This window comes from Stenella coeruleoalba, assembly GCF_951394435.1.
Source record: "Stenella coeruleoalba genome assembly, chromosome: 6".
In the NCBI taxonomy this organism is placed as follows: Eukaryota; Metazoa; Chordata; class Mammalia; order Artiodactyla; family Delphinidae; genus Stenella; species Stenella coeruleoalba.
The window spans coordinates 58,855,699-58,869,332 of record NC_137151.1 but is presented as its reverse complement, the minus strand read 5'-3'; the positions used below and the strand labels follow the sequence as shown (position 1 = coordinate 58,869,332).

Sequence of the window (13,634 nt, the reverse complement as noted above, 5' to 3'; positions counted from 1 at the left end):
CTTGCTCTCACAAGAATCAAGGAATGGACTTTGTCTTTCTTCAACTTTGTTTCTCAAATATTTAGCGCAATATTGTCCATCTCACATATCTATGATGCTGTTTAAAATGAGTTTAATCCTGTAAGTCAATGTTCCCCCAAAGGTGTCATGTTAGTATCAGGAAATTTGGGGGAAATGTTCTCTGGTCTAATAGTTTGGTAAACTATGAAGTCTATATAATAGTGTATATAGCCCCTATAGTAAAGAATCCTGTTAAATTTTGTTTAATACAGTATTACCAAAAAGTATTTGATTCCATGGGTGCCTCTTTTAAAGTGGTCTTGAAGTCAGTAGGAAGTGGAATTGGAGTCTTAGAAAGATACTCTTGGCTGCAGAATGAAGAGCAGCCTGATGTTGGGGGAGAGAGTGGTCCAAAGGGCTAAGAGAGCAGTAATACGGGCAACAAATACCAAGGGCCTGAATTTAGGCAGTCAAGAAGGGGACAGGAATAGGTCATAGCTCTGAGTGCTCTTTTATAGTATAATAAGCAGAGACCTATGGGAAATTGGAGAAGGGAAAGAGAAGGACGTTGAGAATGACCATGTGGGTTTGTTTAGCTATCACTGTGTTCCATAAGTACCTGTTTCTACGAAGTATTAGCTACCTTAGTGGTCTGAGAAATACTCTAAAACTAGCCACGCAATTTTTTTCTTTGGTCAATTGGTCAATAAGCTGCAAATCTTACATTTCCCTCCATTATCCAGATTAAGAAGGGGAGAGAAGGCATTTTTATCTTTTTATCTTACACTTTCATTTTTCTGGCACCAAATTAAAGTCCAGTAGCCTGTTTTTTAGCTTCCTCTTAGACATCCACTGTGCACACAGCATTATGCCTAGGAAGTGTCTGTTATGACAGCCGTTCTGACCTGGGCAATTTTGTCCCTTAGGGGACATTTGGCAATGTCTGGAGACGTCGTTGGTTGTCAGAACTAGGGGAGTGCTACTAGCGTCTAGTGGGTAGAGGTCAGAGATGCTGTTAAATATCCCACAATGCAAAGGACAGCACCCAACAAAAAAGAATTCTCCAACCCAAAAAGTCAATAGTGCTGAGGTTGAACAACCCTAATTTATATGAAGAAAAATTGAAGCAATTATTCTGACAATTGAAGAGCAGCAGGGGTTTTGCCTAAATTATTAGAATAAAAACCTCATTTATGGGCTTTGCTTTGTTAATATAGACCTAGCCAGGTGGTGTTGAATAAGCATTAGTTCGTGATTTAATCTTAGCTCCCTTCTCTTCCAGTGACTAATTATAAGCAATTTGAATTGCTATGTGTGATCAACGATGTAAAAGTAGGACAAATGCACCTCTAATGAAACTATGTTAGACTCTGAACTTAAAACTTCCCAAAGAGGTTGCCCTAATGTAGGGCTATAGAGGAAGTGGCTTGTCGTCAGGCATCCTGCAGTTGAGTCTCAACTCCACCGCTTACTCTAAATTTATTCTGAGCCTCAGTTTCCTCATCACGAAATGCAACAATAATTTCCTCATCAAGTCAGTGTGAGAGTTAGATGAGTTAATAGGAAAGTCATATATTAAACAAATATTTATTCTATTCCCACTGTGTTTCAGATTGTATTGTCAGTGCTAGGGAGACATTCATTAACCAGACAGACAAAAATCTCTACCTTTATCGAGTTGGGAATGGTTGGGGAGAAAGGCAATAAGCAAGATAAATAAGTAACATATACAGGATGTTAAACAATGATCAGTGCGATGGAGAAAAGCAAAACCAAGCAAGAAAGGAGCAAGGAGCATCATACAGGATTGGTGCAATTTTAGATTAGAAGGACAGGTGAGACTTTTTTTTTTTTTTTTGAGTTAAGACTTCAAATGGGAGGGAGTGAACCATGCCAATTTCTGGGGATAGAGGATTCCAGGCAGAGGGTGGCAGCACTTGCAGAAGTCCTGGGGCTAGATCACGCTTGGAGAGTTCAAAGAACAAGAGGGCTTCCCTGGTGGCGCAGTGGTTGAGAGTCCGCCTGCCGATGCAGGAGACACGGGTTCGTGCCCCAGTCCGGGAAGATCCCACGTGCCGCGGAGCGGCTGGGCCCGTGAGCCATGGCCGCTGAGCCTGCGCGTCCGGAGCCTGTGCTCCGCAACGGGAGAGGCCACAACAGTGAGAGGCCCGCGTACCGCAAAAAAAAAAAAAAAGAACATCAAGAGAGCCAGTGAGCCAGAGGAGGTGGGAGGGGGGAGAGAAAGGACACAGAGCCTGTGGGACCACAAAGACTGTTGCAATGACCTTGTCCATACAAACATTAGCTAGTTATTATTATTGTCTGTAGGTGAAATGTTCCAATCTGCATTATAGCTCCCATCAGAGTACTATTCCATAAATCCCTCAAAATTCTGTGCCCTTCTAAGAATGTTTTTAAAGATATCCTTCATTTAAACAAAATGGCAAGGCATCTAAGTGCAAAGGACAAAATTCTAGAATTCTCATGGCCAATCTGCTCCGTGGGTTCTTTTCTTTCTGCAGCCACCCACTCTGCCTTGGAGCCCCACCCATGGGAGAGCAGAAAAAAGTCAGCTCGGGTGGTTTTTTTCCTCTTTTTTTCTACAATAGAAACAGCTTTTCTAAGCTGCCTGAGAATTTCAAGTACACCTTCTTTTATTGTGCTGCTGCTACACTCGTTTGCTTTTACAAATTCCTAGAGGCAATTTGTATTCATGTTGAAAGCATGACAATTTTATTTACATACTGCCCTATTATCTAATCACTGAATAGATACAAGTTAATATTTTTATAATTCCTAAGATTTTGGACAGAAATGTTCAAAACCGTTTTTACTATATGCAAATGCTTTAATTTCAAATGTCACTCCATGCTATTTTCTGTTCTGGGGCATAGGAGGGGAGAAGCAGAACCCAGTATTATAATTTGCAGTGATCACACTTTTCCAATAAAACCATAAACAGTAATCATATTTCTAAAGGACTCAGGCTTACTCTACTTTCATTTAAACCAAAAATTAAGAAGGAAGAAGAAATCTTTTGTTTCAGTAATAGTTGTTACTAACCTGCTGATCAAAACAGATTATTCTTATGTTTTAAGTGAAAGTTTGATCCTGATAGAGAATTTTCACTTATCAAAATGATTTTTAAACCCACATGTTCCTTCTATTTTAAAATATATTTTTCCTCTATTAAAACACATTTTAGTTCTCCTCCAAGTATAATGAAAGGAGGCCACGGTATAATTGGAGCTGCCACTTTTAGTCTGTGTTTTGTAGCCAAGGGTCCTCAATAAGATTCCCCAGAGTTGGAAACATAAGACTGTAAACTAGTTAGTTAGCATTCTTTCTCTAACAATTGAATTCAGCAAGATGGTTTAGTTTATTCCCTCAGGCCATGTATTTCACGGATTAAGACCAGACCCAGGCCACTGACCTGCTGCCTGATTTCACCACATCTGTCTCCTGTCTCTCCCTTGCTCTGTAGGGCTCTCACTCCCACTCTCTCTTTCACCCTCTCTCAAGACTGACTTTTCTGTAGCAAAGGATGATAGGATCTCTCCAGACCGGAGGGCAAATGATTCCCAGAAGTTTGTGGCAATAAAGTCCTCAAAGCAAGGCACACCCTTAGTTAGAGAGTCACACTGTCCTCTTTTGATTTGTAAGGATGTTCCTGTGTTGGGGCAAGAATAAGCCCTGAGAGTCACTTCCTAATCTAGCGCACACATTTGGGGTGGCGGGGAGAGGGGAGGGGGGAGGAGGGTCTATGTCCCAGAACATAGACCATGCTCCTAGAGGAAGCATCTCTCTCCCAGCAGGTTAATACAGACAAAATTTGCCTTCCAGGGAGAGATGAGCTTTACTGTGACACTCTGTTCATTTCTTCATTTTTAGGAAAAGGTTCAAATTTTCAAGTGACACAGGCACGCATCTCCTTCTGTTATGAGGGTCACATTTCTGAATCACCTACCAATTCCCTGGGGAAGAAAATTGATGAGTGCTAAACCTACTCCAGACTCTGCAATTTGTATCCCCTTTTGTATTACTTCATTTTTCCATTAAGTTGGGGAGGGGGGCATGTAAGATTTTTTAAGACACCAGTGGCTTTTCCTCCTTTGCGCTGCTATGCCAGAAATCCTCAAAACAGAATACGTAACACTACCTTATACACAGACTCTGGCCGTGTCTTAGACTACTCAAAAGGTTCTTGAGTCCTCTCCTTGCTGTTCTGTTATGAAAATAAATGAGTAAATATACAGATATAAGTGCTGCCTCACAGGAGTTTTTTGCACGTTGTGGGAAGTATCTTGCTTTTACTTTTGGGGAATGATCTTCTTTTTTGTGTATTTTTTTAAAGTAAAAATCCTGTTTTTGCCATAGCAAGGTCCTGGTTGGAAAAACATAAAGGGGGGAAAAAAAGAATTTTGCAGAAAAATTGCAATTATAGTATCTCTTAAACTGCCCACACCATGTTTGGATCAGCACACCAAGTATTTGTAATTGACTAAGCTGAAATTGTTGTCATGTCTGGTGGAGTTTTCTACCAAGAGTTCAAGATAGACATTTATCTACCCTATCCGTATTCCCCAGCTCCCACCAGCACTTATTGTGAGTAGAATTGCTATACAAATACCTTAGAGAGTTTATAAGAGTCAATCTGGGACTGACTTGTAACAATGTCTCTATAGTCCTACGGAGGGTATGTTTCATCGCTGGCCCTTGCTTCAGGAAGTGGTCTTTTCAAATGTGGAATCGCAGTGGCTCCAGTCTCCAGCTGGGAATATTACGGTATGGAAACATTGCATAAATGTTGCTACGAAAACATTTAACACATAATTACTCTATATTTAAGGTTGCTAGGAAAACAAATTATGCAGTAAAATTCACCCCAGCATCACTGGGAAAAATATAATCTATAAATGAGATTGTTTATATGATTCATTATAATCATGTTGCAATAATCGCAGCAATTTTAAGACGAGGAAGGACTCTTCCAAAACCCAACGTAAGTTATTCTCTTCCAGAAACCATGTGCCCCCTGATGAACCAAATCTTTAAAATCAGACTTAACCCTGTTTTCACAGACACACACAGGTGCAGCTGAACTAGTTTTTAAGCACATCTTAGGGAAAGTCAGGACGTGACCAAGCAAATCACCGCCATGCCACCGTTTGCAGCTGCCTGTTACATTGCTCTAGAAATCAAAGAAACAAAAATTTGTTCAAGAAGTACACCTTCCGTGTGTGCCTATTTTTATGATCAACATCAATGCAGGATGATTATTTGGAAATAACTCTAATAAATGCACGAAAATTAGCTTTCATCAGATCCTCTTCCCTGTGTTGTGGTGGAAATGAGACAATTGTGACTTGTAGGAAATCTCCATTCAGAGAAAAACGTGTGTGTGTGTGTGTGTGTGTGTGTGTGTGTGTGTGTGTTTTGGGGGAGGACTTGGGGGACAAAGTTCTATCCCAAATTAATTAAGACACCAATAAAGGTACAAGAGGTGGCTGCATTTGTGATTTCTTTTAAAATATAATGAGGTCATTCCTAGCTCAACATTCCCCCCACTGAAGAACTTTGGGTAGAAGTGAAAAAGTTTAAGAGCAGCCCTTTCTATCGTTAGCTGCTCCTGTTTCCACAGTCTTCTCCTGCATTGCTTCTCCAGCCCTACTGAGGCAACTTGCAGAGCCAATGACTTGGGTGGAGCGTTACAGTAAAGGGCAGCAAGAACCTTCCTCGGCAGCTCCACCTGGGAGATTGATGAGCAGTTATCAAACTCGGGGGTGGGGGGTTCTGGTTGGTTAATGAAATGACACATATCACATGCAAACAACACACTCATATACTCATATGTTTTACAGCATCTATCTACACAGAGCGATTCATGGGCCTCCCAACAAAGGATGATAATCTCGAGCATTATAAAGTAAGCATTTTCTGTTTGATTTAGGTCATTAATTTATTTCAAATGTGCTAAATAATTGGAAAGCAGTCATTCAGAGTTTACAGTTTTGCTGGGTCCCCAAAGCAAGTATGATGATCTTTTGTCAGCTGCAAAACACCTCATTAAAAAGGAATTGACTCCTTTTGGATTCTATTTTTTCTTTCCCCATCCTCCTTCCCTAACTTCCCTTTTCTTCATCCCCCTCCCCAGCCCCTACTCCTACACAGCTTGAGCGGGCATCATTTATGCCTAAGGTCTCACTCATATGTAACATATGACACATAAACTTTCAGTTTTTCAAACTAAGAATCAGATGGAAGTAATGCAAATGATGATGAAAATGTGTTGCTCTGACTCTTAAATATTTATCAACCAAAGCAATACATAATTTCAGTATTGGTGCTAAGTCCATTGCACAATGATTTAGCTAGTTTTCTATTAGAACTTGCAGCAACTAAAATGTTAATTTTTCCCCTTTTCCAGAATTCAACTGTGATGGCAAGAGCAGAATATTTCAGAAATGTAGACTATCTTCTCATCCACGGAACAGCAGATGGTGAGGTTTAAGCAAGACTCTTACACATAAAAATACTGAGCCAGCATCACTTTGTTTAAGAAACATTAAGCATCCTCCTATGCCTGTGCTCAGGGTCAATACCTAAGAGTCAGGGACATTTCCATAAGCGAGTGTGATTACTCACTGCTGACAATGTCAACTGCATGACTAGATAATTGTTGGTGTTCATTTCCAGGCGGTACATTGTCACTCTGTGCTTTCTGGTATTTAACAGCACTTTAACTCTCTCTCTTTGTTGCAGATAATGTGCACTTTCAAAACTCAGCACAGATTGCTAAAGCTCTGGTTAATGCACAAGTGGATTTCCAGGCAATGGTACATAATTTTGTTTCACTCATGTTCATGGCCTTAGACCCCTAAGCTAAAAGGAGGACGCTTCTTTTTTTTTTTTTTTAAACACTAAAACCTGACAAGGAGGCTGTTAAGGTAGAATAGACAGAACATTAGCAAATGACTCTTGGATTTTTCATGAACTCCCTGAAGGACACTAGTCAAACCACGTCACCTCTGTTGATCCCAGCTGAGTCATATATAAAATAAAGGCATCCACAAGCTTAGAGGATCTTCTAGCTCAAACATCCAATAGTTCTGTGGTCCTACGTATTAAGTGTAGCTATGTGCTTAGAGTCCCTGTAAAATCTGAGAGCCTCAAAGAAGCTAGAAGATTCTGTTTATTCAGTAAGAAGCAATCGCAGAATGTTATGAGACCTCAGAGGCTCCCTGAAATCAGGTGGTTCCACAGAGTTAGAGAATCCTTCCAGCTCTGTGTTCTCAGTGCCTGGCGTGTGGTCGGCCCATCACAGAAGGTCATACTTTTACTGAGTAAATGAATAAATGAGCTAGCTGTGAAATCCGGTTGCATGAAGAATGGGAAATGGAAACAGAGAGGAAAATAAGGCAAAAGCCAAAGCAAGGGACACAATCCCTGGTGGCTATTGTTCCCCCTCTTCAGGGAACATAAATTCTCCCTCACTTGCTTATGTTGCCCAAGCACCTACAAAAGGAAACCCCCATCTTTTGGAAATTTGGTTTCTTAAAATAATTTAAAGAGGGTGAGGTGGGATTTTTCTGATCTTTTTTTTACCCCATTCACCCGTTTTTGAAGTTGTGACTCCTAAAGTAAATTCAACTCATAAGTACATAGCATTACATCAATAACCACTAGCCACCTTATTCAGTGAAAGCAATAATCTTACCGGCAACTCTCCAGCAATAAAGTTTCAATTTGTAATACCATCTCCTATGGAGGGTGTTTACAGTTACATGTATTGTGAATTTTCTGCAACAGATAGGAATTAGATTCATGGAATTTTTGAGCTAGAAAGAGCCTTAGAGAAAATCAAATCCAACCCCCTCATTTTTCAAATGAGGAAACCAAGCTCCAGAGAAGCAAAGTAACGGACCTAACGCCCCAGCTCTGGAACCCAGGATGCTGGCCGCCGTGGAAGTTCAGCCACCGAGATCTCAAAATAGAAGTTTGAAAAATATGAAACAGTAGTGAAGGTTAATAAAAAGGCTTTAAATCTTCCTGTTCTAAATGTTTACCTGTAACCTATTTTATTTATGCAAGTGTTCTGAGGTAGACTTCCAGCCATAATATTAGAAAAATTATCAGGTCCTGAGAGGACAAAAAGCCAAAGCTGGATGCATTGTGTGTCTGCAGGAATAAAACAGGTTTCTTCCCTTTGTGTTTCAGTGGTACTCAGACCAGAACCATGGCATATCCGGCCTGTCCACGAAGCACTTATACACCCACATGACCCACTTCCTAAAGCAATGTTTTTCTTTGTCAGAGTAAAAACGATGCAGATACAAGACTGTATCACAATCTGAACACTTCCTATAAATGCCTCAGACTGTTTGCTTGTTTTACTCTTTATGCTGTTAAATGTTGGTGTAAACAAACAAACGAATGTTGTTCTGAAGGCTGACAGAAAATTCAGAGGACTCAGAAGTTCAACCTAAATATTGTTTACATTTTCTGGCACTCTGTGAAAGAAGAGAAGAGGAGGCCATACCTTTTGCTTTGGACACAGACAGTGTTTTATCACCTGTTCGTTTGAGGGGAAAAAGAATAAAGTCAGAAGTTAAAATGCTATGATTTTCTCAGTGTGCATTAATTTCAGGTTCCCGTTTCTATCATAGAAAGAAATGCTTATGTTAGGCAAGTGCTTGAATAATATTAGGGTGGTCACGAAGGAGAAGAATCTAGAAGCAGTTTTGGATTTTTGTAATTAGAACTCCAAATGCTGGAACACACAGCTCAGAGTGTGCGAAAGCATTGTTCAGAAATCAGGTTGGCAATACATTTTGTAGAGGCACCCTGACGTTTGCACTCTGTGCTGTCCCTCCAAGAAATGTTTATTAAATTTCTCCCAGAAGATTTCTTCAACATTGCCAAAAGCATCTGATAAAGATAAAGTCAGAATTTTGGATCCAGGCTCCTTTTAAGAAATGCTTCAAATTTGGAAATGTTCCTATTTTGGATCCCTTTTTAGAATGAGTAATGGTTAACTGTTTTCTGATTGCTAAGCCACACCAAACTAAATAAAACAAAAAATCAGATAAAATGGACTTCAACAGCTGGAGAAGGAAAATGTTACATCTGGAGCTTATTCTGGGGTTTTAGTTCTATGTTACAGGGTTTATTTTGGAAAAGAAACAAAAAAAAAGAGCCATAATGCCAGCAATCCCAAAGGCAATGCTCTGTCAACAACTGTCCCCATCAATTAGAAACACAGGCAGTACGCCATCTCTGTGATGGCCACGGAATTAAAAAGATCCACAACAGATCACCAGAAGATGTCTTAAATGAATGCTGAAAGTATTATGAAGCCGCTGCCGAGAGGACTTTCCATTGACGCAGTTCCCAGCATTCAATTGCCCTGGATGATTTTTCCCCATCCTTGGTTTGATTCTTCCCAGTGTCAGGTAGAAGACCCTCACACCTTCCGTCATGCTGTATAACTAGAAGAGCCAGTCCAGGCAGGGACCTCAAAGGTCATACACCACAGACTCTTCTAGAGTTTTCAGACCTTTCTCAGTCCAGCACTCTTTCTCCTATGACTTTCTGAAATCATGCTCCCATTCGGGCCACAGAGTCCCACCCACCTCACCTGTCAGGAAGGGTACTTGGTGGAGGTCAGGGAGCCCGGGCAATACCCTCACAGATGCAGGACTGGCCACAGCCCCTCCTCTGCACATCCATACAACTGCTGATGCCCTCAGGGTCAGAGGGAAGCTACTACTCTCCTTTTCTGTTCCACAAGGAGCAGCCTGTGAAGCAAGCCCAAGAGATTTCTGCATGGTTTTCTTCCCATTCGCTCTCCCCAGCTAGGAAGGGGAGACGAGCCAACAGCCCTTTTCTAACACTCTGTTAAGGGAGACAGCAGGGCAATTTTGTAATTATTATTTGTATAATAAGGAAGTCTTGTTACCCCAGCTTATCTTCCGCCTTTGTGGAATATGCAAACCTGGTGTTTAATATCAATGTGCAAGAAGTGGTTTCCAGCCTCAGGCCTTGGCTCCCACTGCCACAGAGGCAACTTCTACAAGACAGATCTAACTGCGTCATTTTCTCAAGTAGAAACCTCCAGGGATTCTCCATGGTCTGTAAAATAACATTGTAGATATTCTATGTAGAACATTTTCATCATCACAGAAAGTGCTATTCGATGGTGCTATCCTAGAGGAATCTTCACAGACCATATCTTGGAACATAGCATATGGTAGAAGCTCGCCAACCAGTGAATGATTGAACGACTCTGTCTACATGGAAGACTCGGGTTTTCTACATCACCGTTGAGGCAGCCTCCCCTGACCCCTCAGGCGCGCCTCAGGACTATCAGTGTGTGTTTATGTACTTATTCATCCATTCAACAACCATTTATTGAGACTGTCTGTATACCTGACAAGGCTTTGAGGACATAGTGCAGAGTAAGGCAGCAACTAGAGTGGCAAGGTTGTTTTTTAATTTTTTTTTTAACATTCACATTTTGTACAGCTTTACTAGATTTTTCTTTTGGCTTGGAAAATAAGAGGTACATAAAGTACAAAGATTTTAGTAGAAAATACGAAATTAAAAGAGATGATTAAACGTCTTACCTTTTCCATTTGTAGGAAGTGAATTATAATAATAACTATTGTTTACCACATTTTATTCTTTCATATGTAATTTGGGGAGGAGGTTGTCCCAACATCCTAATTCATGCTGCAGGGTAGAATCATCCTTCACATATCGCAAACTAGGGATTTTCACGCATTCATTCAACAAATGCAATTGCAAGTCACTGACTCAGGTACTATAGGTGACCCTCCCCCGCAGATGACATGTATGTTAAACAGTATGCATATCTGTGGGCAGAGCTTAAGGCTTGTGAAGATGAGATATGAATGTGAGTAACTACAATGCAAGTTCAAATGACATCAGTACTCTGGGGGTGAGATTCTAGTAGGTGTAAGAGGAAAACCATAAGAAATGATGCCATTTCAAAATAACCTCAAATGTCAACCCTGCAATGCTGGCCTTAGAGCTATTTTTAAAGGTTTCAAAATTCTAAATGATCATCAAATATTTGTCAGAGTGAATGAGAGAAAAGCAGCAAAAAAATGGGTATCTTGTTAAATTTAATACAAATGAGGGAATTTTGATTGAGGTTTAAATTTTTAAAAAATCTTCTCCAAAGTATAAAATGTATGATTTATTTCCTTCAAGAAACATTTTTTGAGAACCTATACTGTGCATGGAAGTATTCTGGGTACTGCAGGGGTTACAAAGATGAATGTATGTGACAGGTTCTCCATTTCTAGACTGTTTCAGTAAAGGCAACTTAACGAATCTGATTTTCCCAACATTTAAGCATTTTTCAGAAACTGACAGATCTTTATGCAAATGTTGTTGCCAAGCTGTTTGTAATGGTGAAATTATACTTTGACAGTAACTCTTTAAAATATATTAAACCCAGCTAAGGTTTTTTTTTGAAATGTTGCCAATTAAGTGACTTTAATGAGCTTCTTGATGGTAATGTAATTAAAATTCAGATGTTCTAATTGTAAAAAAAAATACAGTTCTGGGAAACAACAGTAAAATAAGCAAATGTGAAATGAAGTAGGGCTAATTTAAACGGTGATTTTGTGGTCTTCTGAGAAGATTCCACCAAAACAACATTTTCAATTATCCTGTTTGTAAAGAAGAAAGAAGGCACCTAACAGATATTTTAGATGTATCCAGTAAAGTAGATATTTTGCGTTTATCTAATAAAACAGATTTAAAAATTCTGAACACAGTAAGTCATTCTCTGCTTGTGAAAGAACTGCTAAAAACACTTCCTTGGCTTTATGAACAGGTACCCTAGCAATCTGAAGTGAAATAATTTCTAATTCAGGGAGAAATGAGTGCCTGGACCTTACCGAGCTATTCATGGGGAAAAAGGTCTGGCTCCTGGCAAAAGTCTCTACTGACCACCTGCTCAGATTATTGGCATGCAATACTAGCGTGCTGGTCACAGACACTTCTTTTTGACACACAGGTATGTCGTTGGCAAGCTAGAGCAGTACGATTTCATTCTATTGGCCTCTAGTTAATACCCCATTACTTACTGTACTCACTTTAAAAGTGGCTTTGACAATACATGATTTAACACATATTCGTTGGTGCAGTGGTACAGCCTTTGCTCTGTGGTTATACAGAGTCCATATCACATTCATAAGAGGGAGGGGTAATCAAGCTGAGGTCATGCTGCCATGGTTTGACAACTCATGTTCCTACTTTCATAATTACTGGTCATTGACAAGCAAAGGCAGGAGCATCTTTGCTAGCCATGGTTTATTGGGGGTAGGAATTTTTCTCATTGTTACAGAAAGTGAATTTTTGAAATAAATGTCTTAACAAATCATTTAAAAGGATATAAATGTTATTTATTTGCTAAAAAGCTACTATTCATTCACTCATGATTCCGTTTGTTATTGAAACATCCTTTCAGATATTCATGGACATAATAGAAAATTTTAGGTAAAATTTGTTTGTAACACACTGACACTTGGCTAAATTTCCAGCTGTAAGAGATGATGCTTTACTATATGCAAGTACTTTTATATACCGACAGGAGACAACGCTGCTCTCTCATTTTCTTTAGAAGATTAAAGCAATACTTTGCAATATTGCAAATGCCTCCCTTTCAAATGAAATACAAGATAGCTCACGTGCCAATTCTTTTAAATATAATATGTTCATTATAACTTATTTTAAAGGCAGTGGACTGTAACAGGTAAGGGCACAGATGCTAAAGTTAGACTACGTGGTTTCAACCCCAGCTCAGCAACGTACTAGCTGTGTAACTTTGGTGAGTGTTCATACATTCTTTCTGCTTCGGTTTTCTTATATGTGAAATGGGGAATAATAATAGTTCCTATCCCATAGCATGATTTGGAGGTTGAAATTAGTTGTTATTCATAGAGTTCATAGTGTCTGGCATATAGTAAGTATTTTGCAGGGGTCTGCCTAGATACATAAACTAAACCAACTTTTTAATTGGCATTTTCAGTAAATTAATTCTCAAGAAATTAATAGTTTAATCTGAAGCCAATCATTTCTTTCCCATATCAGTGAGTTTAGTAGAAGTATGAGAATCATCCATCACTTAAAATTGAATCTCTGAGGGCTTCCCTGGTGGCGCAGTGGTTGAGAATCTGCCTGCTAATGCGGGGGACACGGGTTCGAGCCCTGGTCTGGGAAGATCCCACATGCCGCTGAGCAACTAGGCTCGAGAGCCACAACTACTGAGCCTGCGTGTCTGGAGCCTGTGCTCCGCAACAAGAGAGGCCGTGACAGCGAGAGGCCCACACACAGCAATGAAGAGAGGCCCCCACTTGCCACAACTAGAGAAAGCCCTCGCACAGAAACGAAGACCCAACACAACAAAAATTAATTAATTAATTAATAAACTCCTATCCCCAACATCTTCAAAAAAAAAAAAAAAGAATCTCTGTCTTTTTCTGAAACAATGTGGCCTTTTAAGAAGAACCAGTACGATGAGGAAACTCATCGACCCTGAATGAATCATTTGACAATAGTAATATTGTCAATATTTGACAGTAGTAGTAGAAACACCCTGG

At 39.9% G+C, this 13,634-nt stretch overlaps 1 protein-coding gene across 2 annotated transcripts in view; it reads left to right on the top strand.

Moving 5' to 3' along the window:
* FAP (fibroblast activation protein alpha) overlaps positions 1–8,956 on the top strand; it is a 71,630-nt gene extending 62,674 nt beyond the window's left edge. For both annotated transcript variants that reach the window (XM_079924397.1, XM_079924396.1), the window contains 5 exons: positions 4,686–4,785; positions 5,862–5,926; positions 6,428–6,500; positions 6,763–6,836; positions 8,218–8,956. In XM_079924397.1, coding sequence (XP_079780523.1) covers positions 4,686–4,785; positions 5,862–5,926; positions 6,428–6,500; positions 6,763–6,836; positions 8,218–8,319 — 414 coding nt within the window. In that variant the 3' untranslated portion in view covers positions 8,320–8,956. The remainder of the gene's footprint in view (positions 1–4,685; positions 4,786–5,861; positions 5,927–6,427; positions 6,501–6,762; positions 6,837–8,217) is intronic.
* Positions 8,957–13,634: the final 4,678 nt, after the last annotated feature.